The sequence below is a fragment of the Carica papaya genome, chromosome 9 (genome assembly GCF_054855325.1).
Source record: "Carica papaya isolate Zhongbai chromosome 9, ASM5485532v1, whole genome shotgun sequence".
NCBI lineage: Eukaryota > Viridiplantae > Streptophyta > Magnoliopsida > Brassicales > Caricaceae > Carica > Carica papaya.
The window spans coordinates 367,282-392,438 of NC_142317.1; the positions used below are offsets into that span (position 1 = coordinate 367,282).

A 25,157-nucleotide genomic window follows, 5' to 3' on the forward strand; every position below is an offset into this window, starting at 1 on the left:
ACATCCTAATAGATACTGAAAATCTAGTGTTAATAAAATTAAGTTTAGTAATTAATTAGTGTTATAAAAAATTACAAATATAAATATATTATTTTATATGGTAAAAAATAAAATGTTAAATCGTGCCTAAAAAAAAAAAAAAACAAAACTCTGGAACCGTATCCAACCCATACGAAAGGCACGTGGTGGGTCGCGGATATGTCCCACTACCGTATGTTTATCATTTATTTATATCATATAATGAAATTGAGATTGATATAAATATAATTGTTATTATAGTTTATATAAACAATAAATATTATTCTAAAAAAAAAATTGTAATATAAATTAAATTTTTGTTGATTTTAATGTGTACGTTGAGGATCAACTTAATAACTCGGTAAAAACCCTTTTTGGTTTTATTAATAATTAAAGAATTATATACCATATTTAATATATATGGTAGACAAGTTAATTTCAAATTTTAATTGATTAATTAATTTAATATTTTATGATAAATAAATTAAATTCATAATTGTACGAGTAAATTGTGTATGGATTTAAAAATTATAATTTATCTAGTAAATAAATTATATGGGGGGGGAGGGGGGGGTTAGAAATAATAATTATTTATAATACGTTATGAATTAATCCGCTTAAACACGAATTAACACGATTTTTTTTTAACATCCTAATTAATCGCCTACGGGGGAGCATAAGGAAATAGATAATGAATATGGGTAAATAGTACGAAGTTTTAAAATATTAGGGACTGTTCTGCAAATTTTCACAATCTTGTTCCCTTTGGTTGTGCAGCTACGCGGAAAGGAGGGCTTGTTGATCAGATAGAAAGCTATTCAAGCTGACCCAACTCCTGAGTCCAAGGTTTAGTGTTCTGGAAAGGCTTCCTTTGCTATCAACCGAGAGAAGCCCTAATTTCTCTGCTTCTAATTTTTTTTTTTTTTTTTGCATCAGATCTCGTGATATAATACTCGGTCATTTATCATTGTACTTATACACGTATGGTATGTGTTGATGTTTCTTTTGTTTGCTTCCTTGCGTGCCCTAGATGTTAAGTTTTACAGCGTTTACGATTATTGACATGGATAGATGGTAAAGGAATGATATTGGGAATTTTGAATCCTAGTTATATGTCATCTATGCTTGGTTTCAGAGAAAACAGAGGAAAAAAGTTTACGAAATTTCTGCTTGTTTATTGGGGCTTGGTTTCGGATTTTGAGCGAGGATTAGATCAGTTTAGTCAAGTCAACTGGGAATAGTTGTTTACCGAGTTCAGATGATTTCATTTCTTGTGAACCAAAAGGGGGGTAGTGGCTGAGATATGGTTAAGGCTATTTTCAGATGGATTCAGGTCTAGCTTGCTTGTAAGTTTTTGTTTCTTTAGTGGCTGGTGATAAGACAAGTTAGTTTGGTGTTTTTGGAGGTAATTAACATGTGAGCCCCAAATGAAACTAAGGACATTGATTTTTGGGTTTACATTGGTTGCAGAAGTCTTTGTTGCTAAATAAATAAGAAACAGATATGGGGAATGACATTCAGTGTGCAAATGTTGAGCAGCTGATTCTGCCTTTTCAGTTCCAAATTTGCTAGGAAAGCTAATTGTAAACTAGTCTTCCTTTTGGATTTTCATTTTAAATTTAAATTTTCTTAAGCCTTTAGAAACACATGTTTATTCCATGGTGTTTTATTTTTAATTTTTCTACACTGAATGTTATCTCCACATGATTATATCTTTTTTGCTTAAGTAAATTCAGGTCCAAATATCTTATGTAGTATTGAAATTTATTCGTAAATCTTTATTTTGACTTGAATCTTTTGTAGGGTGCATGAGATCTCTGGCCACGCATTTGTTAGAGAAGTAATGCAACCTTGGTAGCAGATTGTCTAATCACTAATCTTCCTGTCTTGGAAGACTATTTGGGATATTTAATTGGAGGAACTGTGGGTAGCTGGTAATGGAACCCCTGTGGAAGCTTCTGTATTTGCTGGAACCTGCACCTGCTACCCTCATACTTACAGCTGTGGCTGTGACATTTGGATCTGCCTTTCGTGCTCTCAATTATGGGAAAGAAATGGAACGAAATCGTGACTTATCAGAAGCATCAATTACATTAGATCGGTCCCAGGCACTTATGATCCCTGTAATGAGCTCGTGCAGCTTGCTTTTGATGTTTTATCTATTCTCTTCTGTTTCTCAGCTCCTCACTGCATTTACAGCTGTTGCCTCTGTCTCATCCCTCTTCTTCTGTCTGTCTCCTTATGTTGTTTATGTGAAGTCACAACTTGGTTTGGCTGATCCATTTGTGTCACGTTGCTGTTCAAAGTCATTTACACGAATCAAGGGGTTATTATTGTTGACATGCTCTCTTATAGTTGCTGCTTGGTTGGTTTCTGGGCATTGGATATTGAACAATCTCTTGGGCATTTCCATTTGTATTGCCTTTGTCAGTCATGTGCGGCTTCCGAACATAAAAATATGTGCTATGCTCCTCGTATGCTTGTTTGTGTATGACATATTCTGGGTTTTTTTCTCGGAGAGATTTTTTGGTGCTAATGTCATGGTATCAGTGGCCACACAACAAGCATCAAATCCTGTTCACACAGTGGCTAACAGTTTGAGCCTTCCTGGACTGCAATTAATTACAAAGAAACTGGAGTTACCTGTGAAGATTGTGTTTCCCCGGAATCTGTTGGGCGGAGTTGGACCTGGTGGAAATCCTGCTGACTTCATGATGCTTGGTCTTGGTGACATGGTATAACTACCTTTTCTCTGCAATGATTCTCAGTTATAGGGAGTAGTTTTGAAATTTTTGAACGACCATGCTGGCTCTATGTTGAGGCTATCCTCTGAGTTGTGCAGTATTTTTTTCCTGTTAGGCATATAATGGCCCAAAAGGAGTAGACACTGGTCTAATTCTATTTCTTATTAGAATTAGACCAAAAAATATGCCTAACGGTATTTTGTTTCCTGTTAAGCAAATAATGAGCTGAGAGAGAATGTCTAATTTCTGATATATTCTAAACTGGAAATGCAGATCACACCTCTATGAGATATCCAATATCGGACTTTTTCTTTTCTTATCAAGACAATTTGAACTTTGCTGCTCTTTGAGTAGTTACATCTTATGGTTGCTTTAGCTACCGTCTTGAAATTGACATTTTATTTTGGTCCTGTCATTGCAGGCTATCCCTGCCATGCTTCTGGCATTGGTTCTTTGTTTTGATCATCGAAAAAGTAGAGATACAGTAAATCTTTTAGACTTGCATTCATTGAAGGGACACAAATATATATGGTATGCCCTGCCTGGATATGCCATTGGGCTGGTCATTGCTTTAGCAGCTGGTGTTCTGACGCACTCACCTCAACCAGCTCTTCTTTACCTGGTATATCTATTCTTCGTCTATTTTTTTCTACATCTTTTTTATGATTTTGTTTTCATCATATGTGGTTCATGTTTGTTTTTGCTTTGATATGCTTTAACTGTGTTGTGGCAGATTCAGTTAGTACATAAAACTGCAGGACAAAAATCATCAGGGTTATAGTTCTATTCGTCTTTTTTTTTAAAAAAAAAATAGTTCTATTGGATTTGGTATTGTTGAGCAAATTGATGGTTTAAGAATGTGATATAAGTAATTCTGATATCAGACTTCTAATAATAATAAGATAGTGAGCTCAAAGGGAATATGATTGTGGTGTCACTAGCAAATCAGCTTTTAGATTATTAAATTTGCAAAAAAGAAAAATCAGAGCTATTCAAATTTTCTTTGATTGGTGGCTGCCAATTCTTTTAAGAAAACTTTGTTTTTGGTGTTTTAATTATGGAAGTAATGATTGATAATTATCTTTTCTTTGTTGCTCAGATTGATAACATGATTTCTTTCATTTGTTGCTCAGGATTGGTAACTTGCTAACCCTTTGAGCTGGCTGATATCTATCTATTAATTTATTTAGCATCGTACCAAGTTAAGCTCAATAATTATGAGTTGATGGGAACTGATAAGATATTTTGCAAACCTTTCAAAGAAATAACATAATGATTTTAATCAAGGTGTTTTTGCTTTCCTGGTATGAATCCAATGATCTGTATATTCTAGTGTACTGTCCATAATCTCAGCCTCTCATGTCAATCCTTAGTTGCTATTTGCAACCTATAACATGGAAGTAAAGATGTCATATACAAGCTATGAGCTCTGGGAGCTGAATCCATTGTAAATATGGAGAGCTGAGACTGATGGACATAATGATGTCCTAAGGGCAAAAACCTCGGGTCACGGATTTCATGTTTTTAACCAGTCTGTCTAGGAACCTGGATATTTGACACCATTTTAGGAAACTAAATTTCGTCAAGTTAACTTTGTGCTAGATGATGATCTGTGTGCTGATCTTTTCTTTGGAATGTTCATCCAATTTGTTTAGCTGCTATGGGAATGACCGTCTGGACTCATTGTTGCTTACTAGTTCCTGTGTCAGATAAAGAGACTAACTCTGTTAACATAATTTCCTCGTTCCGTAAACGTAGGTGCCTTCAACATTGGGACCTGTAATCATCATATCCTGGCTAAGAAACGAGCTAACTGAATTATGGGAAGGAACCACTCCGAACATCAATGACAAAGTCCATCAAATAGAAGTTTGATCAGTTTAGCAGATCCGAAACTGCGTTGTAGCATGCGGAAAGGTTGTAAATTGTCTTAAAGAATCTATCCTTGAAAATTCGGATAAGAAATGAACTCCAATATGTTATCTTTGTAGAATCTTACTATGAACATCAAATGTTTTCCTCAAATGCTCAGTCAGAGGAAAAGAAAATCAACGTGAAGTTTTAGTCCCTCTCCCCTCCATTTGTTTTGTTTTTCTTGCAAAACTTACCTCATTGGTGAACTGTTAATTTCAACCGTAAGGTTGAGGTATATAAATGACAAAAAAAAGAAGGGAGAAAATACAGACGTGATAGAAATTTAAATTTAAAAAATTAATTTTAAATTAATTATTACTGTAATTGTTTCTACAAGTGAAAATAAAATTATAATTGTGAATGATAATAGTTAAAATATAATAATTAAAAATAATTATGCCTAATTGTGTTAAAAAAAAGGTAGAAAATTACAGTTTATTAAAAAAATGAGAAATGTTAAAAAGAAAATTAAAGCTGTTTTGTAAGATTAAAAAAAAATGTAAAAATATAAAGTATGTGCAAAATAACATTTTTTTAAATAAAAAAATAAATATAAAGGGAAAAGCAAAGGTAATTAATTAAACAGCATCGCTGAAGAAAGATAGACGGAAAGAGAGGATAGACAAAGCTGTCGGTCTCCATTTCTGTTTCTCTTCAACGGGAAAACAACGACAATCGACACCTGAAACCCTACCTTTGAAGTCATCGTTTTCGATTTCCATCTTCTTCTGTCCCTCTATTCGATTTTAGCTTCTTCAAATCCCAATCCCCCCTTCCCCATTCAATCGCACGTAAATTTGATTCAAAAGCCTGGGATTACTTTTTCTATGGCTTCTGCTAGCGCCACGTGGACGCCGAACTCCCTCCAGCTCCGGTTAGCACTGAATTGCGGGAACTCCAGGAAATTTAATGCGGTGCTCGCACGGGCCCGCGTGAGGAAGCTGAATCGTGAAGTTCGTGCGCTTTGTCTTGCGCAGAACGAAGAACCTCCTAGAAATGGGGATTCGTGGAACGGGTCGGACCTTGCTGCGAATGCTCTCTCTGGATGGTCTGGTCCGGATGATAGTGAACAGCCTATAGAATCGCAGAGGAAGAATTGGATTGGAGGTATCGGTGAGAGATATTCATTGAATTGTTTGGATCAAATTGCTTTGGATACAATAGGATTTTATGTTTCGGTGATATTATTAGGATTTCATGTTTGGTGATGTATCCTTAATCATAATTCTAGATAAAGCAATTGTTATCTTGAGTTTTAATATTATTATTATTATTATTATTATTATTTTCTTCTTTCTTTCTTTCTTTTATGGACTAATAACATTGTGGAAGTAGTTTGCTTTCAGGGGCTGTGGGAGCTGGAGTGGCTGGAGTTGTTCTGGTTGCTGGGCTAACTTTTGCGGCCTTGGCTATTAGCAAGCGCAATACCTCCAGTAAGTGCTTGTCAGTATATGAGGCTTTCCTTAAAAGTTGTACACCGTTCATTAAGCTCATTTTTATTTTCTTGAGTGCTTGTGTAATGAACAATGCTAATGAAGCATTTCATGTAATGTGAACTCAGAACCAGTTCAACAAATGGAGCCGTTGACAGCTGATCAAGAGGTTTCTTTGGCCTATGTTGATGACAATGAAGATAAAGTGGAGGGGGGAAATGAGAGCAACCATGTAAAGAATGAAGATGGCATTGTGGAAAGTCAGACAGGTAAAGATCAGGATTATTTATCATCTTCAGAATATAATGAAGATCCAAATGAAAATAAAATTGATAATGATAACAAAAACTCATCACTGGATTATGTAAAAGACGCATCCAACGGCAGTCATGCCATGGACAGTGTTTCCATTCAGGAAGAACATAACCCTGAAATTGATTATAAGTCAATTGCTCCTGAAACAACTCCGAGCTCAACACAATTGGCTGAAACTGAGATTCCTGTTGGTTCTTCTGTTGCACCTAGCCATAAAGATGAAGATGGCAGCATTTCTGCCAGCTTACCTGAGCCAACTTCTGAGGTCGAAGTGGGCCTAGTCAGTGTTGGACCCTCCGATTTGTCTATATCCGAAACTCTTCAAATTAGCTACCAGGAACAGTTGCCTAATTTAAATGTAAAAGAGTATTCCGAGCCTTTGTCGCATCCTTCTTTGGATGCTGAAGCATATGCACCTAGTGAGCCCATGCCTACAAGTATTTCAATTGGTTCCCAGTTGAACACAACCTCAGATTCTCACCTAGAGACCACACACAACTTGGAGACCATAGACTCAGCCCCGACTGAAGAAAATCCTGACATTAACAGAACATCACAAGTCTCAGATGGGAGAATTATTTCTTCCCTGGAAATACATAGATTAGATGAAAGTGGGGCTTCCAAAACATCTGTGTCAACATCAGCATATCCATCTGGTGACCAACAAGACATAGATGATCGTAATGCGATCAATGGAAGCAAATCATTTCTCGAGTCACTGACTCATGGGAGTTCTTTGCTACCTGCTGGCATACCTGCTCCATCTACAGTTTCTGCAGCTCTACAGGTACTCCCAGGAAAGGTCCTAGTTCCAGCAATAGTTGATCAGGTTCAGAGTCAGGCATTAGCTGCTTTGCAAGCTCTGAAGGTACTGCTCTTATGAGTGCATAGAGTAAGTTTTTAATTTCCAGGTTGCCCATCTGCGGGAATCATGAATTGGGTCATGCAGGCTTGCAGTTTGTAGTTTAAACATATTTAATCTTTTTCAGGTTATTGAAGCTGATGCTCAACCAATTGATCTATGCACGCGTCGAGAATATGCACGTTGGTTGGTCTCTGCGAGCAGTGCTCTCTCAAGGTATGTTTTTTCTTTGTTTGTAAACTGGTTGGTGTGAGAACATTGCATTTGGAGTCTAAGAGATTAGAAGTTTAGAATCCATCATAAGAATGTTTTTCAATTGCTTGTAGGAACACAGTGTCAAAAGTGTATCCTGCAATGTATATAGAGAATGTTACTGAACTTGCCTTTGATGATATCACTCCTGAAGACCCTGATTTTTCATCAATTCAAGGTGAGGACTGACTTTCTAATTTTTGGCTTATGATTTGGATTGAGTGCCTTTTATCACTGCTCATTCATTATTGAGTTCACTGTTTCAGGCTTGGCAGAAGCAGGACTTATCTCAAGCAAGCTTTCAAATCATGATTTGCTTAATGATCAACAAGGCCCGCTCTGTTTCTCTCCTGAAAGGTGCTTGTGCTAGTGTTTACTTTGTCCGATTATTATCTCCCAGAGTATGAATGATGCTTAGATGTGATGACAGAGGAAATATTGTGTTTGTTTGGGTTGGGGGGAGGTGGGTGTTGTCACTTTTTTCAGTAGATTCTCAATCTTTCTCTCTGGTTTCTTATTACCATCATGAACAGAAAACATTTAATGTGTTTCTTTCAGTGCCCTCTGAACCTCAGCAGCCATGGTCATTGGTTTCACATACTATCTGATATTTGTATATGATGTCTGAATAGATCACTTAGCTTTGGTAGTAAAGCCTCCAAAGTTTATCTTCATGCTTGCTCACAGACTTCTCATCATTGCCGAGCCAAAAGAGAAATAAAACAATGAGTTACTAGGAAATCACTTGACATATTTGTAGTGCTATCCTGCAGATCACAATTGCATTTGCTTGATGCTTAAGAACTATAGTCCATAATATCTTGATTTATCTCTTTTTTCTTCTTATCAACTCTTTTTCCTCAGCCCTCTGTCACGGCAGGATCTTGTGAGTTGGAAGATGGCCTTGGAGAAAAGACAGCTTCCAGAGGCTAACCGAAAGGTCACTTACATGTTAAGCTTAGTTGAAGTTCTTTTTGTCACAAGTACCCCTAGATTCATGTAACCGCAGAAGTATTTTGTAAATCTTAGATTTTCTTCATTTTGCAGATCTTGTACCAACTTTCAGGTTTTATAGATATTGATAAGATAAATCCAGATGCATGGCCTGCCCTTGTAGCTGACATATCTGCTGGAGAACAGGGAATAATAGCACTTGCTTTTGGTCTGTGACATTCACATTTAATCACTTTTTATGTATGTCACCTTGATTCTCTAATCATATGCATATTTAATTGTTATCATAGGCTGTACAAGACTGTTCCAGCCAGCTAAACCAGTCACTAAAGCCCAGGCTGCTGTTGCTCTTGCAACTGGTGAAGCTTTTGACATAGTCAGTGAGGAACTGACACGTATTGAAGCTGAATCTATGGCAGAAAATGCTGTTTCTGCACATAATGCCCTAGTAGCTCAAGTTGAAAAGGACATTAATGCTACTTTTGAGAAGGAGCTTTCCATGGAAAGGGAAAAGATTGACGCCGTAGAAAAAATGGCAGAACAGGCAAGATTGGAGTTAGAAAGGTTAAGAACACAGAGAGAAGAGGAAAACATTGCCTTATTGAAGGAACGAGCTGCTATTGAATCGGAGATGGAAGTTCTTTCAAGGTTACGGCGTGAAGTAGAAGATCAGTTGGAAAGTCTTTTGAACAACAAGGTGGAGATATCATACGCAAAGGAAAGGATTAACAAACTTCGGAAAGAAGCAGAAGATGAGAACCAAGAGATTGCCAGGTTACAACATGAGCTGGAGATTGAACGAAAAGCCTTGTCTATGGCCAGGTTAGAAAGAAAGTAAATTTTTTTTAAGCTGTTATGAATCTTTGGTCTTCATTGGTGATGATATAGTGGATAAGATAACCCTAGAATATTCAGTATTTGGTTTGTGAAAGTATCGTATTACAAAATGTGTTGGATCGTGCTTTCAATTAGAAAATTCGCTTCTTAAAAGTTTAGTCCTTTGTAAGAAGGTATGTTGGACAGGTAGAGAAAACATTGCTTATAAATGAAATTTCGGTTCATTTTGACAATTTAAAGTTTGTAACCATTTTAGTTGTCCATAAGCTAAGAGTTTGGCAGCAGTCTATAAGTGGGCCCCTAAATTTTATGTTGCAGATGTTAGTGGCAGATATGTGTGCAAGTCTGACTAAATAGGTTACCTTGTGTGCTTCGTTGTCTAACCTGCAAATATCTATTCACTCCTAAAAAAACTTGTTTGGCTGTTTGTATCTTAGATATAACTTTTGTCTCCCAGGGCATGGGCGGAGGACGAGGCAAAGAGAGCTAGAGAACAAGCAAAAGCCTTGGAGGAGGCTAGGGATCGGTGGGAGAGACATGGTATCAAAGTAGTAGTTGATAGTGATCTCCGGGAAGAGAGCACTGCAGGAGTTACATGGCTAAAAGCCGGAGAGCAATATTCGGTCGAAGGAACCGCACACAGAGCTGAAAGTTTGGTGGATAAGCTTAAGATACTGGCAGATGGTATAATAGGAAGATCGAGAACAATAATCAATAAGATCATCCAGTACATCCTTCATCTGGTTGCAATTTTAAAGGATTGGGCTTCTGTTGCGGGTAAAAAAGCTGAAGAACTGAAGGAAAACACCAGTACAAAAACCGAGGAACTTAAAGAAGCTGCCGTCTTAAAGGCGAGGGGATCGATACAAGAGTTGCAGCAAAGCACAGCCCAGATTAGCTTTGCAGTCAAGGAAGGTGCAAAGCGGGTTGCTGGAGACTGCAGGGAGGGAGTCGAAAAACTCACCCAGAAGTTCAAAACCTGATCTCTCTAATCCAATTTAGTAAGCACTTTTACCTGCCATTGATGCTGAGAATCGGCAAATGTAAAACTTGTGCTGTTTGTATTTTCCTCCCATATTTGCCCCTAGAATCCAGATTTTGTAGCTTGCGCAAGGTCTCAGTAGGACACCGGTGGTCGTTGAGCTTCGTTTTCGACTTGCTGTGTTCTTGAATTGGATGTAATAACCTTTTATCCCTGCGAGGAGCATCTTGCGATTTACAAAATTTTCTTAGCTGAAAATCTCATAAGATTTTAATATGTTTTCTTTATATTATATCTGATACATAATTGAATTAATTCAATATACGTATTTAATTAAGCAAATTCAAGTCAATATACAATTAATTTAAAATCAATATATTAATTATAGCGTCATATTATTAATTTTCTTTTATAAAATTAAAATAAATCCATACGAACAGCTGTAACGCAATTAAATTAAACGCTGATTACAAAGTTTTGTCTTATAAGCACGTGATTTACGAATCTAAGTTTTTAACGAACCTTCGTATTACGGTAAAAGATTATAAGTACAACTTTTAGAAAATTACTTTAATTTTTTTATACTTTCTACTATTATTTTTTATAGAAAATTCAAATAAATTTTAATTAAAAAGCAGTTAATTAATTAACGCACATATCACAACTTCCAGAAGCTCTTGCACGAGATCTAATTATACATACAAATTATACAAAGCATGCGGACGAACCAGGCATGACTGGTAGGTTCATTTTTTACTCGTACGTGTAAATTACTAACCTCGGTGCTCTAAATTCATCTTCTTTGTTGACCAAGGCTGGTATCTGGGGGCCTGTTGTTTTCCTCTTCTCTTCCGTTCAATCATGAATTCTCATCGTCGCTTCTCGCTCGACGTATTTCACTGCATCGAATTAGAATTTCTAACAATTGGAGTGATCAGCGAAAACCCTTCTGCTGCAAGTTTCAATCTCTAGATGTCTCCTTGAGTTGCAGCAGTGTACTGCGAATTTCGGATTTTCGGTGAGCTTCTTGCTCGATTTGGAATCCATTACTTGTGATTTTCTTTCGAGGGAAGCGGTAGCCATTTTTATTACTTACACCACTACTTTCTCGAGGTCCTCTCGCGTCTGATTTCACTTTTGATAATTACTGCTGTCGCTGGGTTGATTTGCTCTTCCTGCTTCTTAGTTTGTTCAATCTCGAGCAGGCGTTAATAGTTTTGATTTATAATTGTCATTTGTTTTTCTCAAGTCAATTAGATACTTATTTGAAATTCTTCATTCTCCGCATCTAGAAAAATGCTGAAATACAAAATCTTTACATTACCCAGTTGAATTGTGTAATCGAACTTCGGAACCAAATTTGAATATCCCCATTCTTCTCCCTGTATCTATGTTATTACTCTCAGTTGATGTGAAGTCAAGCTCTGTGGAATCTATTTTTGCATCTTGGACGGTAGGCATCAATGTCTATCATATGTGGCCTACCTCTTCTCGAGTGTGTTTACTGTCTGGCATGTGCACGCTGGGCGTGGAAAAGGTGTCTCCACACTGCTGGTCATGATAGTGAGACTTGGGGCCTTGCAACTGCTGAAGAATTTGAGCCTGTCCCTCGCCTATGCCGATATATTTTAGCAGTCTATGAAGAAGATCTTCGCAACCCGCTTTGGGAACCTCCTGGAGGTTATGGGATCAAACCAGATTGGTTGCTTTTAAGGAAGACTTACAGAGACACTCAGGGTCGAGCTCCTTCCTACCTAATTTATCTTGATCATGACCATACCGACATAGTTCTTGTCATCAGGGGCCTCAATTTGGCAAACGAGAGTGATTATGCAGTGCTTTTGGATAATAAGCTAGGGCAAAGAAAATTTGATGGTGGTTATGTTCATAATGGGTTATTGAAGGCTGCTGGATGCGTTTTGGACTCAGAGTGTGATATTTTGAAGGAATTGGTGGAGAAATATCCAAATTATACTTTAACATTTGCAGGGCATTCCCTTGGATCAGGGGTTGCAACAATGTTAGCATTGTTGGTGGTGCGACATCCGCATAGATTGGGGAATATTGATCGGAAAAGAGTTAGGTGCTATGCCATTGCACCTGCAAGGTGCATGTCATTAAATTTGGCTGTCAGATATGCTGATGTTATTAATTCTGTCGTTCTTCAGGCAAGTATCTGACCTTCTAGCTTTTTGGTGTTTCTTGAAGTGGTAGGAAGAATTTCAGAAGAAGGAAAATGTTTGCATTTTATGAAGCCATACAGCATTGGTTTTTGCATTTTCATGTCCTGCGATGATTTTCTTTTTTAAAATCCTACTGTATTGGAGGATTAAAGGCTGCAGTATTTTTTTCCTACTGGGTGATGCCAGTAGTATTTGCTTTTCCTGGGAAAGAAAATTGAATATCAAGTTAAGGTTCATGTTTGTCATCATCTCTCATTTTTTCGTTGGTAAAACCACCAATATCTGAGTCTTATATTTTATTTCAAAAAAAAATCTGAAATAGATAGATTAAATTTGATAATTTTGTCCTAATATTTCTGTAAGCATGATAAATTATGTTGAGACCAAGGGGGTTCGCATCCATGAAGTGCTTGCTTCCATTTATTTATCATGTGAAATGAGGAGCACCCTGTGGTTTACGAGGACAATTGGCTCCCTTCGTATGGATGCATTGCAGCATCTTAGGTTGTTATATAGGAAGTTCCAATTGATGTTATCTATGCCTAAAAGCAGTGTGCCAATTTGGCACCAGATGATCCTAGTTTCAAACATTGAACTGCCAAGCCCAGCACTGTCTGTCACTTCGGTCCTTATGTTTGATTATATATTTATACTTGAATCAGGATGACTTCTTGCCACGGACAGCCACACCGTTGGAAGATATTTTCAAGTCACTTTTCTGGTATAGTTAAATGTTCTTCGCCCTATTGTACTTAGAAACTTTGCTCAATATTAATAATCACTTGGAACGAAAATTCATTTTGCTATTCCAGTCCTAGAAAGATTAAACCATTATATACCATAAAGATTTACTTTTTTAAAGCACTGCATCAATACGCGAAGTAAAATTAATTTATACTTTTAAATATTGGATATTCTTAAAAGATGAAATCTATGTTTATCTCAAAAAAAAAAAGATGAAATCTATACCTTTCTTTGATCATTTAAAATACTGATGAAGTTTGTTTATCTTTTGTTGAACAGTTTGCCTTGCCTTCTATGCTTACGGTGCATTAGAGATACATGTATACCAGAGGAGAAGATGCTCAGAGATCCAAGGAGGTTATATGCACCTGGCCGTCTCTATCACATTGTCGAGAGAAAACCTTTCAGGTATATTAATCATGCATACTAATCATTATCAGTATACCTATTCAACTGAGTAAAAAAGCTGGTTACCTGATAATTTCCTAAAACAGACAGCAAACATCAATACAAGACACTGTTGGAGCATTTCTCGTCTATTTCCATGGTTAAGATCTAATAAGATGTATAAGAATATTGAACAATTCTCGGTTGGAACAAAGAAAATAGTATGGTGTCTAATTCAAACAAGACTTGCTTTCATCTTACGTCTGTCAACAATCTGATGAATATTGGATAGGTTAGGAAGATTTGCCCCGGTTGTGAGGACAGCAGTGCCGGTGGATGGAAGGTTCGAGCACATTGTTCTCTCTTGTAATGCCACTTCTGATCATGCCATAATTTGGATAGAAAGAGAAGCCCAGAGGGCTTTAGATGTAAGTTTCATGTCCATAACTCTTTTGACTGATTGATGGCTGAAGCAGATAAGGAAAAAGATTCTTTATATAATAGATATACACACACACACACACAAGTTTCTCCAAAGTACTTTTTGGCATGGAGAACAACTTCATCCCATGTGGTTGACCTATTGCAGTTTTATCTTAACAATTTTTTGTGTAATTTGACATTTCAATATCTCTTTATTTGATTTTCTTTAATATAAAAATGTTGGTACTTTAGAAACTATTTACGATTGCTTAAAATTCCAAGCAAGAAGCATGGAAGCTTAATGCTAACCAAATAATAAATAGGGGAAAAACTTAGAAAAATTAAAAGATATAAAGAAAATTTATTTATTTTCTGTAGAATGATAAAAGATTACAGAGAGTACTGAACTTAATTGAACTGCAATTACGTCACACAATAGAGAGTGAAACTGTAATTTTTCCAACTTATCAAGGAATCTGGCTTTGCTGCTTTGCTTGCAAGTGGCAATAATGAGAATATTACTCATTCGAACTGAGATATACTTCTCGGTATCTCAAACTTGGTTTTGTTTTCTCTTGCCCTCAGTTAATGTTAGAGAAAGATCGGATCACGGAGATCCCAGCAAAGCAAAGGATGGAAAGACAGGAGACATTAGCAAGAGAACATAGCCAGGAGCACAAGGCTGCATTGCAGAGAGCAGTTACATTGGCAGTGCCGCATGCAATTTCACCTTCTCAGTATGGAACTTTTGACGAACCCGATGAAAGGGAATCCTCACACTCACAGGAATCTAAGGGCGAATCATCCTTCGGGTCATCCTATTCCGGAAAAAGCAGCAGGAAGGAAAGCTGGGACGAATTGATCGAGCGACTATTTGACAGGGATGAAACTGGTCTTATGGTGCTTAAGAAATCACATAAACATGATAAGTGATGTAATTTTTGAGTGTATGTAAATGATATACATTCAGTTTGTGCCAACCAATATTCCTTCATTCATTTGTAACCTTTCCTGTTGACAAAATAAAATTGTATATTTGCTTCACAATGGAAAATATTCTACTTTACCTAAGAAAGGTGAAAGAACGCTGATGGAAGCAGTCAGAATTCAAAGTTTCAATTTTAACTGAAAAATAATCTCTTACTTTTTTATTTAATTTTTAATATTTAATTCTTATATTAATTTTTAAATTAATTATTCGATTAAATTATATATTAAAATAAATAAATTACTTCTAAATAGCAATTATATTATTAAAAACTAATGATATTACTGATATAAATTAAATTTACAAAAGAATAATGAGTTTAAATATTTAAAAAAATATATATATAATTTTAAAATATAAATTAATTTGAAAAGAGTAAAATTAAAGATTTAATGTAATAATTATTGGAAGATTAGAGATCAAAATTAAAACGAATGAGAAGCTTTACCGGTAAATCGATTTTATGTCGGAAGAGAATCTGTTGGTCTTCAAATTCGATCTCAAGAGTTCGCCTCTTTGATTCTCACAATCAGCACCAGCAATGGCTTCCCTTCTTTCCACTTTCCTTCTCTTGCTTTCTGCATCTTCTTTCTCCTACAGTTTCGGCGAAAGGTAAAGGAGAAATCCCGTCTCAGTTCTCTCTTTTTGGCTGTGATTTCCCCAATTCAATAACAGGATAGTATGAAATTTTCGCTGATCATTTTTGTTAATGAATCGGGATTTTCTGTTGCTTCAGTTATCAATTCTCAGTGTCAATTTCCTTGGTATTGATGTGAATAAATAGGATGAATAAGCTACGAAGCTGATTTAAAATAAAATGTAAACCTATCGAATTCGGAAAATTGAGTGTCGATTTGTTGTACATGAGCTACTGAATTTGGACGCACTTGTCTCTTTAATTTTAATCCTTCTGGCTTTTCTAAAGAATTGATTATTGCATCTTTGATCGTATACATCAGTAGTAGGAAGGAATTGAGGGATAAGGAAGTCCAGGAGCAGTCACTTGAACAACTGCATCAATATGACAGAATAGACCCAAGACGAGTTTTCCAACTTTCATGGAGACCAAGGTCAGGTACTTTGACGAAATATTTTATTTTGTTTCTTGTGAGTTTTCTCTGATAAAATCTGAAAGTGTGCTGTTCTATTCGGATTGTTATCTCCCTGCAGAAACTCTATAAGATAGAAAACTTTGTATTTTGAGTGTTGATTATATGAATTATTTGTGCATTCACCAATTCGATTACATTACGGCAAATTCATATTTCTTGCAATAGGGTCTTTTTGTACAGTGGTTTCCTGTCAGATGAGGAGTGTGACCACCTTATTTCTCTGGTATTTTCTTGTCCAATTTTGTCAGTGTATAAATTCGATATACCCGGAGTGTCTCAGTTTATTTATGTTCGAGTTGCAGGGGCGAAATGAAACGACTTCAGGATTTGTTAATGATTCAGGGAATACTGGCACAAACAAGCAGTTTCCTAGTCTAAAATCTCAACTAAAAGTACCGGTGAGTTCATATATGCTTCCTTAATTTCTGAATGTGTTTAACGTTCACATTCTTGTCAGCTACTGAGAAAAGTTATAGATGTAAGGGCTAAGTTGTAGTGGAGACAGATCACGGTAGGTTGCTTGACAGCATGGAAAAAGAGAATGAAGGAAGAAGGAAAAGGAAATGAAGATAACTTTCACCATTAGCAATGCAGTCTTGTCTGCGGTGTTTCTAGTTGCTTGTGAAGGATGTTATCTGTCTATTTGGTACTTTAAACAACATATGATACATCTGACTGAAAAATTTCTCCTGTCATATGGTTGCAATTTTATGTTGTTTCTATCTACCATCAATATTTGAACTATGTTAGTAAATAGAGCATTTTTCTGACTAGCTTTAAAAGTGCTGTCGCCGTTAAACTGGTTAACACCTTGATACACAAGCTGAAGTTCTGCAAATCTTGATTCAAATGATGCAAGAATTACATTTATACATGTATGCTGCTTTCATTGATTGTAGGATTACATCGTTGCAAAGATTGAGGAAAGGCTTTCTGCTTGGACTTTTCTTCCCAGAGGTACCAATAATGGTTCTTGTTTGAAGGCAGGTTTGCTATGCTATGGTCCCCAAAATAGATTCTGGTTATGGGGTGCTGACTGTGAATTCTAGGAAACTTCGAAAGAGTTTCCTGATCTCTTTTCTTATTTTCTATGTTTAAGAGAGTGGTAAGGGCTCAATAGAACACTTTGATCTCTTGAGTCTAGAAAGAAACTCTACTTTTTCTTAAAAACAAATTCTGCTTGCCGGCTTATACACAGGGACTGGAAACTTATGTACGGCACCATACACAAATGATTTTGATAAGGATTGGTAACTTCCAAACTGCCTGAGTAACTCTTAAATCGTCTGGAATAACTTTTTCCTAAATCTAATAAAGAAGAACAAATAGTAATAGTTCAACACAAACTGCCAAGGAACTGCAGAAAACTTAATCTATATCTTTCTCGACATTACTGATCTGGCCCATAGCAGCTAACTTTGCTTCCTGTTATACGTTTTTTTCGACTTATTGGTGCTTTTGTGTCTTGCTTGATGTTTGCTGACCTTCAGAAAATGGAGAGCCTCTACAAGTGATGCGATATGGTCTTGAGAGTGCTGATCAGAAATTTGAGTATTTTGGTAACGTAACCAGACCCGGGGGTAGTGATCATTGGATGGCAGTGGTGATTTTGTATCTCGCAAATGTTACCACGGGTGGTGAAATTCTCTTTCCTGACTCTGAGGTGAGGCAGAAGTTTATTTTAATTTCAATAGAAGTAAGATTGAATCTTGTCTTTACTTAAAAAAAAAAAGTTCAAACTCTTGCAGGCCAAAAGCAAGATTTGGTCTCATTGTCCAAAGACTGCTAACATCCTAAGACCTGTTAAGGGCAATGCAATCCTGTTTTTCACCAAAAACCTCGATGCATCTCCTGACAAAAGAAGTTCCCATGCTAGGTGCCCTGTTCTCGAAGGGGAAATGTGGTGTGCTGCTAAGTTCTTCCATGTTAGAGCTGTTAATAAACGGAAGGATTTGTTTCAATCAGATGACAATGACTGCACAGATGAAGATGAATATTGCCCCAGGTGGGCTGCCCTCGGGGAGTGTCAAAGAAATCCTGTATTCATGATTGGTTCGCCTGATTACTACGGAACATGTAGGAAGAGTTGCAACGAATGCTAAAAGTAAACATGGATCGATCCAAATTTACCGGATTCATTATAGTTTTCTGATAAGTAGACAAATATAGCATTTTTTGGCAATCAGCATATACTTTGGTTTGTCTTGTTAAGCGTGTTTCATTGACATATATTGAATATTTTGGGAAGGCAAATAAATGGAAATTCAATATGATTACCTCTTCTACTGTGCTAGAATGATTTAAGTTTCCTTCTTCATGTACGGTACTTCTTTTGATACTTTTCCCCCAGGAAAAGTGGAGGAATTGTTAGGGATCTATGTCTCCATTTTCTGCCCCAGTTAGAGCTATTTTGTCTTCTGCTCCTGGAACTATATCTTCTGGATAAAAGATTTTCAACCTGATGAACAGAATTTACGATTGTATGAACTCAGAATTAAAGATACTTTCAAATGACTAATCAAATTAATCTACACTTTTATTGAATTTTCAAGATTATTCTGCATCATGCAATGGAAAAGAAAAGGAAGGGCAACCAAAATAAAATAGGAAACAACCGCGCTGCTGTGTCATCTTCAAAATCAAAAGACTAGCTTAGAAACCACAAGAATTGGAACGAACTGAGAGATCAAATCACTTTTGTGCTTGGCGTGGTAGAATCCAGCGAAGATTTATTAGGATTCTTCAGAGAACAAGAGGACTTGAAAGCCTCAACCTGAGCTTGGCACTTCGCGTACTCCCCTTTGTTCTCTTCCAAACATTTCTTCAATGCCTCAACATCACATGGTGATGCGATCTTCTTCACGCTTATATTTTCTGATCTGGTATCCATCGCCGTCGTCCTTAAAAAATGAGGAGAGACGCTCGGTGTGTTTTTACGGCCTTGAATTATAGAGACGGAGAGCGGAGGCGGCAACTGAAACGCACCGTTTCTGGTTAAAACACAACGGCTCCGAGAAAGTGTCACGTGGAAAATATGGATTTCTTGGGGTGTCCGCGAATTTATTTTAGCTAAATTAAAGTCCAAAATTTAATATTTATATAATTACTAAAATTAAATTAGATTATATTTATTTTAAAATATTTCTCAAACTATATATTAATATCTGTAAATTTCCACAGTATTTTTTTTGGGTAATAAAGTGAATTTTATTGAAAAAAGGTGGAAATTATTTAATTTTCATTGGAATTTTTAACAAATTTGGTAAATTAACTTGTTTTAGTATTTATTTTAAAATATATATATTATTATATATATTTTATTGGGATATAATTTGAAAAAATACCATTTAAAAACAAAAAAAAATCAGACGGTCAAGGAGGCTTGCTGTGTACGCTGATAAGATGGGCGCCTTATGATTGGGCCATCTTATTCCTGACAGGGATATCCATTTAACGAGCGCCCGAATTTAAAAACCAAACAGCCGAGAGCCAAACGGCTACATTTCCCCTGTTCGTTGAAACTTACTCGCTCGTCTCTCTCTCTCTCTCTCTCTCTCTCTAAGACTACAGAAGAGGAGCAAGATTCTGATTTTCTTCATATTCACAAGATCAAGAGTTCAAAAGTAGGTTTTCGATTCTTTCCTTGGTGGAAATGGCCTTCAACCAGGGACGCAAGGTTCGGGTGATAGCGAAGATCAGGGCGTTTACGGATCTTGAATCGATGTCTGGTGGTGATGGCCTTTCAACTAAGAAGGTGGTATCTGTTCATAAGCCGAATGGAGAGGAATCTGAGCCGGTTTCTATCTCGTTTGGAGACCAGTCAGCCGGGTAATTCTCTTGTTTTTTTGAGTTTAGGGTTTTGATTCGTGAGTTCTTTTGAATTTTTATGAGCGGGAGCCTGGTTCTTGAGAAATTAAAATGGAAATTAGGAGCTTTATTTTAGCTGTAAGAATTTTATTTTCTTTTATGTTTCGTTAATCCTTGACTTGAAATTGAGTATTAAAGTTGATGAGTTCAGAAATGTCCTGTTACTCTGTCCATTTTACTGCGTGGATAGTCTTGCTAAATGTTGAATCAGCATGAGTTAATTTGTTTTCAGTTCTAAGGAGTCTTCTTATGAGATGGATCATTGCTACAATCAAAACGAAAAAAATGGTTTAATTTTTTCAAAGGAAGTAAAGCCACTGATTTCTGAGGTTTTTGATGGCTATAATGCCACTGTAATTGCGTATGGAGCAAGAGGCAGTGGAAAGACACACTTAATTCAGGTCAGATATAATAATCGAACCCTTTGTTTCTCTTTTGTTTCATGATGTTACCCGAATTACTTTATATCTTTTTTAAAAAAATACTTTCCACATGACGAGGACATGATAGTTCTATCTGGTTTTGAAGGGTTCGGAAGAGGAACCTGGTTTGGCATTTCTTGCCGTCGATGAAATTCTCTCCTTGGCTGAGAAACATGAAAAATTAATCTCCATATCTCTATATGAGATTTGTGGGGATAAGATACATGATATCTTAATTTCAGGAAGCTCAACAGTTTCAAAAGTAGAAGTCAGTCAGAGCAAAATTCATCAAAAAGGACTCTCTCAGGCAAGCTATTTGGTCTCTTAATGTGCAAGATGTGAGAAATAACGTGGTTAAGGTCTATTATATATGTTTTTTATATTCATTCATCTTTTCGTTTTCAGGTTACTGTGAAATCCTACTCAGAATTTTGGAAGTATTTTAACGTCCATAAAGAAAAGCAGAAGAAAACTGCTGAAACTTCTTGTAAACTCCACAAAGGTTTAATAATACATGTGTCATCTAACAGTGAAAAGTCAGATGTCCTTGTTGGAAAGATGAATTTTGTTGATTTAGCAGGTCGGAGAGGCTTTTCTCCTGTTAACATTTTTTGGCTGTGACTACCATATGTATCTAGTTTAACTTCTTTTGTTTATGCTTTTACAGGTTATGAGGATAGTAGAAAGAAAAGTGTCGATGCGCGTGCTCTTGCTGAGAATGTTAAGATGAATAAGTCCATTTATGCCTTGCAGAATGTTTTGTCTGCTTTAAATGCCAATCAAAGTCATGTGCCATATCGAGATAGTAAACTCACTCATTTGTTGCAAGACTCATTGGGAGGTGTAAACAAAGTATTGATTGTCACTTGCTTGGTAAGACAGGCTGCTATTGTGCAGGATTTATGTGTTATAGTATGTTTCAGTTGATTGAAGTGGTATAATATTTGAATATAGGCTCCATATGTTTGCCAAGATTCAATCTACATAGTAAGTTTGGCTTCTCGATATTCTCAAGGAACTAATAGAGCTGTCTTGGACTCCACAAAGAAGATCAAGAGTGCTACAAAACTAATGGTGCTAGCTTCACAAAAGAATCAAATATCAGGAAGTGTTTCTGGCAACAAACTGACTGGCGCTAGGATACAGCTTTCAGGAAAGAAAGCCAAAGCATGTAATACAGTTTCTAATGCCAAAGGGAGTGTTTCTACAATGAAAGGAAGGTATAGATGGCAACTAATACTTAGTTAAAATTTTATATTAGCAGTCTTTCCTCTTCACATATATTTCTAACTGGTAAACTAAACTTATCTGTTTCCGTTTGAAGGAAACTCTTTGATGAATCAAATCGTTCAACTAAATCTGAGAATAAATCTAAGAAGGTACGAGATCTTTTCCTTTATTATGAGTATCAATTAATTATTCCAAAAGAAGTTATGAGTATCAATTACTCCTAACATAGCATAGCTGAGGAAGCAACATGTCAAAATCAGGAAAGCTTCTGTCCTACCTGATCCCATATACTTGAGCTCTGTGACAGAGTCTATTAGTTTCTTTAAGCTGCATTTGCTTTTGGGTTTTAGTGAATGATAATGTTTATCTGATCTGATGACTTCTGTTAAATTGGAATAAGATTAACACTTATTATATCTGACTGCAGGGAAGTAGTCCATTAAATTTTGTTTCAACCACAGAAATTTCTTCGTTAGAGGTAATCTCTTTTATGCCCTTTCAATTTGAAATCACGGAGACTGCAATTATGTATTTGCTAAGAGAAAATCATATTTCAAGAGAATTTTATGCTTCTGTAGGAAAAGTCTGCTTCAAATCTTGCCAAAGAAGTTGTACCTCTAGCAGTGGTATGAAATACTGTCATCTTTGTCTCTCAAGTCTTATTTATATTTTTTCATTTTTTTCATTGTTTGCTTAAATGTTAATACTTTACAGCATTGTTCCCTCTAACAGTACACGTTCCTCTTCCAGGAACTTTCCCCCTCAGCAGTTATAGATGTGCAAAATACTACCATTGCCGGAAAAGTAATTGAGCCTTTTTTTTATCTGCCTCTTCGGGGTTTGTTTTAGATGTTACTATTTTACAGTGTCGTTTCCTCTAACCATCTGTTCATCTTTTAGGAACTTTCTTCCTTAGCAGTTCTAGATGTGCAGGAAACAACCATGCAGGATAAAGTAATTTACCCTTCTTTATCTTTTTATTGATCTCTTCATGGTTTATTAGGTACTAGTGTTTTACGGTGTTGTCACATATAACATTACTACTTCCTCTTTCAGGAAATTTCCAGCTCGGCAGTTCTAGATGTGCAGGAGATTACCATACCAGATAAGGTAATCTCCTCTTCTTATTTATAATTATTTACTGGAAAATTGTTGATAGGTTTGTTGTTGAGTTTCTAGGTTTCTATGCCTGGGAAAGAGAATATTGAGAAAGTTGCTCATGATATCATAAAGAGCCCGAAAGATTTATCATTTGAAAAAGGTTAGTAAGATTTGAAACAAATATAGTTCGTTTGCTGACACCAGAATGAGCTCTGTTATTTTAACTTGCTTTACAGGTCCAGATATTGAAAAGAAGGACACTGATTTACTTGTCAGTGAAGCTAGATCACCACCAATTAGTGCAAGGTTGCAACAAATATCAAATAATCTAAAGATGCTCCTTTCTTCAACCCCTTCATGCATAGAACCAAACAATAATGTTTCATCTGATGCTATAGTCTCTACTTATATTGTGATGCCAAAAACTCCTGAACAAAATGTGGAAAGCGACGATGAAAACAATGATGTTTTATCTGATGCCCTAGTCTCTGCTGATATTCTAGAGCCAAAAACTCCTCAGCAAAATGTGAAAACAGATAATAAAGGGGAGATTTCTATTATGAGTAGTAGTCGTTGGCAAACATTTAGTGCACGTAGTTCCCAAGTGAAGGTAATTTAGTTTAATTTCAGGCAGAGTCTCTAAATATTTATTTGATCAAGAAATACTCTTACCGTAAAAGTTCTATTCTTTTGGCAGAACTCCCTTGTTCAGGAATATCTCAGGTTTTTGAATACAGCGAGCAGGTAAGTTGCTTCTACACCAAGTTTTTGCATGTGATTTTTCTATGCCTTTCTGATAAATAGAATTTCAAGGCATAAACAACGATTATAGGTCTCTTCAATATAATACCATGATAAGTTGAATCAATCTTTTTGAGAACTAGCATAAATCCCAAAAGAAAAATATGGATTCAGCGAGATCAAGGGGCAAAAAAGTGAGGCCCTTCTGAATTTGCAACAAACTAACATTTTCATTGTCTTTCTAATTAACAGGGAAGATCTGAAAAGGCTAAAGGTGAGGAGTGCTTCTGATTTATAGCAATTACATAGCTTTCTGTTTATAATGATATTCATTTGAATTTGAGTTGATGCATTTTCAGGGAATTGGTGAGAAGAGAGCAACTTACATTCTTGAGCTTCGTGAAGAATCTCCAGAACCATTCAAAAACGTAAGATTGTTTAGTTCAGAACTTGTTCTGTTTTTTCAATAAATACAACGAAGTTATGTACTTGCTATCACTGTTACTTTGCAATCATTATGAGATAGATTTACATTGCTAATGAGCTCATTGATTGTTTGACAGATTGATGATTTGAAGGATATTGGACTTTCAGCAAAACAGGTAATTTTTTAAGTTATAATAGATATCTTAGGTATATTGAAAAAATATATTTTAGAGATGTGGAAGCTTACCTCTCTCTGTTAGGTCTTTTGGCATTCAGCAATTTCAGCAGTTACAAATTACTTGTCTATGCATGAACAAATGTTATTGAAGATTAATTGAAAATCTGAATTTAGGTTGTCACTATTATTTGTTTCTTTGCTTGCAGATAAAAGGAATAATGAGAAAGGAACTTGGAGAGCTATACAATTAGTGAACCAAATATACAGACCGTTGGAGAAGTTATAAACTTGATAGCAGAAACATTTAGTGGCAACTTGGAGTTGCTAGAGAAATAAGTGCTTTCTATTTATATTGTTTTTTTTTTTCAATGTGCATATGTGTGAGGCATTTGCTCTTTACTGTAAAACTACCTAATCAAGGTTGAACAGCATTTGTGCACACTCTTGTTCCTTATAACATTCATTTACCAGCAAATAAAATTTGTGAATATGCCAGAAATTCTAACCAGAAATGCATTCCATGACATCTGAAGCAATTTGATTTTGACTACTTTTTGTTACACAAAATATATTTGACAGGTTTTTTGCATCGATATTGATTTAGACTGTTAAATCAGAATGAGATGGACAAATCCAGAAAATTAACAGAACTTAGTTATACACCTACTTATCTACATATGGGAAATTAAGGATCCACAAATTAACCAGGTTTCTTAATTTGGAGTTATATTTGAGGACATGAATAAGAGGAAACAAGAACCCTAAGGATTAGCTCGGTCATCGACATGTTAACTTGTAAGTCAAGATCCAAGGTGATTATATCGGTATGCTACTATAAGAACTTTTTCCTTAAATCTCCAACTTCCAACACACATGTTTTTCGGCCGGATTTGAGGGAAGACATTTAGTTTCAATGTGCAAAACTGATGAAAAAATATACTAACTGCTAAAATATAAAAATAAGAGGCAAACATGTATCGAGATCCAAGCATTATAGCTTTAGAAACTTCAAAAATTTATTCGGCAGCAAACTGATATAAGCAA

At 36.0% G+C, this 25,157-nt stretch overlaps 5 protein-coding genes and 2 long non-coding RNA genes across 14 annotated transcripts; 5 read left to right on the top strand and 2 right to left on the bottom strand.

Annotated features, from left to right (window-relative positions):
• Window positions 1-748: 748 nt before the first annotated feature.
• Window positions 749-4,830, top strand: SPPL1 (SIGNAL PEPTIDE PEPTIDASE-LIKE 1). Of its 2 annotated transcripts, XM_022036486.2 has the most exons (5): window positions 752-864; window positions 955-1,004; window positions 1,822-2,753; window positions 3,184-3,384; window positions 4,521-4,830. In XM_022036486.2, exons 3-5 carry the CDS (start codon window positions 1,956-1,958, stop codon window positions 4,635-4,637), a joined length of 1,116 nt encoding a protein of 371 aa, XP_021892178.2. In that variant the 5' UTR covers window positions 752-864; window positions 955-1,004; window positions 1,822-1,955; the 3' UTR covers window positions 4,638-4,830. The 2 variants fall into 2 exon arrangements, with proteins under 2 accessions (XP_021892180.2, XP_021892178.2); XM_022036488.2 differs by lacking the exon at window positions 955-1,004 and having other exon boundaries at window positions 749-864.
• A 423-nt stretch (window positions 4,831-5,253) lies between these two features.
• On the top strand, window positions 5,254-10,569 carry LOC110810304 (uncharacterized). Of its 3 annotated transcripts, XM_022036433.2 has the most exons (11): window positions 5,254-5,789; window positions 6,023-6,109; window positions 6,238-6,378; window positions 7,204-7,292; window positions 7,414-7,502; window positions 7,613-7,716; window positions 7,805-7,895; window positions 8,403-8,478; window positions 8,586-8,700; window positions 8,783-9,314; window positions 9,787-10,569. In XM_022036433.2, the coding sequence occupies exons 1-11, from the start codon at window positions 5,504-5,506 to the stop codon at window positions 10,310-10,312; spliced, it is 2,136 nt and encodes a 711-aa protein (XP_021892125.2). In that variant the 5' UTR covers window positions 5,254-5,503; the 3' UTR covers window positions 10,313-10,569. The 3 variants fall into 3 exon arrangements, with proteins under 3 accessions (XP_021892125.2, XP_021892122.2, XP_021892123.2); XM_022036430.2 differs by having other exon boundaries at window positions 6,238-7,292; XM_022036431.2 differs by having other exon boundaries at window positions 5,254-5,783; window positions 6,238-7,292.
• Window positions 10,570-10,973: 404 nt separating this feature from the next.
• Window positions 10,974-15,204, top strand: LOC110810349 (alpha/beta-Hydrolases superfamily protein). Of its 2 annotated transcripts, none has more exons than XM_022036502.2 (6): window positions 10,974-11,051; window positions 11,126-12,479; window positions 13,157-13,215; window positions 13,518-13,646; window positions 13,918-14,053; window positions 14,634-15,204. In XM_022036502.2, the coding sequence occupies exons 2-6, from the start codon at window positions 11,775-11,777 to the stop codon at window positions 14,979-14,981; spliced, it is 1,377 nt and encodes a 458-aa protein (XP_021892194.1). In that variant the 5' UTR covers window positions 10,974-11,051; window positions 11,126-11,774; the 3' UTR covers window positions 14,982-15,204. The 2 variants fall into 2 exon arrangements, with proteins under 2 accessions (XP_021892194.1, XP_021892196.1); XM_022036504.2 differs by having other exon boundaries at window positions 10,993-11,329; window positions 11,718-12,479.
• Window positions 14,395-15,620, bottom strand: LOC148239694 (uncharacterized). The gene is made up of 2 exons (XR_015816218.1): window positions 15,485-15,620; window positions 14,395-15,059 (listed from the first exon to the last, which is right to left on the bottom strand). It is a non-coding gene; the product is annotated as an uncharacterized LOC148239694 (long non-coding RNA).
• LOC110810376 (Oxoglutarate/iron-dependent oxygenase) lies at window positions 15,474-18,429 on the top strand. 4 transcript variants are annotated; one of them, XM_022036535.2, is made up of 7 exons: window positions 15,474-15,648; window positions 15,999-16,106; window positions 16,314-16,371; window positions 16,451-16,546; window positions 17,048-17,105; window positions 17,639-17,811; window positions 17,897-18,429. In XM_022036535.2, the coding sequence occupies exons 1-7, from the start codon at window positions 15,578-15,580 to the stop codon at window positions 18,248-18,250; spliced, it is 918 nt and encodes a 305-aa protein (XP_021892227.1). In that variant the 5' UTR covers window positions 15,474-15,577; the 3' UTR covers window positions 18,251-18,429. The 4 variants fall into 4 exon arrangements, with proteins under 4 accessions (XP_021892227.1, XP_021892226.1, XP_021892228.1 ...); XM_022036534.2 differs by having other exon boundaries at window positions 15,475-15,648; window positions 15,996-16,106; XM_022036536.2 differs by having other exon boundaries at window positions 15,496-15,648; window positions 15,996-16,111.
• Window positions 17,846-19,196, bottom strand: LOC148239695 (uncharacterized). The gene is made up of 2 exons (XR_015816217.1): window positions 18,426-19,196; window positions 17,846-18,185 (listed from the first exon to the last, which is right to left on the bottom strand). It is a non-coding gene; the product is annotated as an uncharacterized LOC148239695 (long non-coding RNA).
• Window positions 19,197-19,619: 423 nt separating this feature from the next.
• Window positions 19,620-24,625, top strand: LOC110810260 (ATP binding microtubule motor family protein). Its single transcript, XM_022036362.2, has 19 exons — window positions 19,620-19,976; window positions 20,248-20,416; window positions 20,544-20,744; window positions 20,843-21,017; window positions 21,105-21,310; window positions 21,392-21,657; window positions 21,762-21,816; window positions 22,095-22,145; window positions 22,246-22,293; window positions 22,400-22,471; window positions 22,568-22,621; window positions 22,724-22,777; window positions 22,847-22,928; window positions 23,005-23,378; window positions 23,466-23,512; window positions 23,762-23,783; window positions 23,869-23,937; window positions 24,073-24,111; window positions 24,320-24,625. Exons 1-19 carry the CDS (start codon window positions 19,801-19,803, stop codon window positions 24,362-24,364), a joined length of 2,205 nt encoding a protein of 734 aa, XP_021892054.1. The 5' UTR covers window positions 19,620-19,800; the 3' UTR covers window positions 24,365-24,625.
• Window positions 24,626-25,157: the final 532 nt, after the last annotated feature.

Excerpts from the sequence above, each read along its gene's own strand:
- LOC110810304 (XM_022036430.2), top strand. The coding sequence starts at position 5,504 with ATGGCTTCTGCTAGCGCCACGTGGACGCCGAACTCCCTCCAGCTCCGG. Across the intron at positions 7,503-7,612 it reads GCGAGCAGTGCTCTCTCAAG|GAACACAGTGTCAAAAGTGT; the intron begins GTATGTTTTTTC and ends AATTGCTTGTAG. Across the intron at positions 8,479-8,585 it reads TTCCAGAGGCTAACCGAAAG|ATCTTGTACCAACTTTCAGG; the intron begins GTCACTTACATG and ends TTCATTTTGCAG.
- LOC110810349 (XM_022036502.2), top strand. The coding sequence starts at position 11,775 with ATGTCTATCATATGTGGCCTACCTCTTCTCGAGTGTGTTTACTGTCTG. Across the intron at positions 13,216-13,517 it reads ATTTTCAAGTCACTTTTCTG|TTTGCCTTGCCTTCTATGCT; the intron begins GTATAGTTAAAT and ends TTTGTTGAACAG. Across the intron at positions 13,647-13,917 it reads GTCGAGAGAAAACCTTTCAG|GTTAGGAAGATTTGCCCCGG; the intron begins GTATATTAATCA and ends AATATTGGATAG.
- SPPL1 (XM_022036488.2), top strand. The coding sequence starts at position 1,956 with ATGGAACCCCTGTGGAAGCTTCTGTATTTGCTGGAACCTGCACCTGCT. Across the intron at positions 2,754-3,183 it reads TGCTTGGTCTTGGTGACATG|GCTATCCCTGCCATGCTTCT; the intron begins GTATAACTACCT and ends CTGTCATTGCAG. Across the intron at positions 3,385-4,520 it reads AACCAGCTCTTCTTTACCTG|GTGCCTTCAACATTGGGACC; the intron begins GTATATCTATTC and ends CCGTAAACGTAG.
- LOC110810260 (XM_022036362.2), top strand. The coding sequence starts at position 19,801 with ATGGCCTTCAACCAGGGACGCAAGGTTCGGGTGATAGCGAAGATCAGG. Across the intron at positions 23,513-23,761 it reads TTTTTGAATACAGCGAGCAG|GGAAGATCTGAAAAGGCTAA; the intron begins GTAAGTTGCTTC and ends TCTAATTAACAG. Across the intron at positions 23,938-24,072 it reads CTCCAGAACCATTCAAAAAC|ATTGATGATTTGAAGGATAT; the intron begins GTAAGATTGTTT and ends ATTGTTTGACAG.
- LOC110810376 (XM_022036534.2), top strand. The coding sequence starts at position 15,578 with ATGGCTTCCCTTCTTTCCACTTTCCTTCTCTTGCTTTCTGCATCTTCT. Across the intron at positions 16,372-16,450 it reads GTGACCACCTTATTTCTCTG|GGGCGAAATGAAACGACTTC; the intron begins GTATTTTCTTGT and ends TTCGAGTTGCAG. Across the intron at positions 17,106-17,638 it reads TTGGACTTTTCTTCCCAGAG|AAAATGGAGAGCCTCTACAA; the intron begins GTACCAATAATG and ends GCTGACCTTCAG.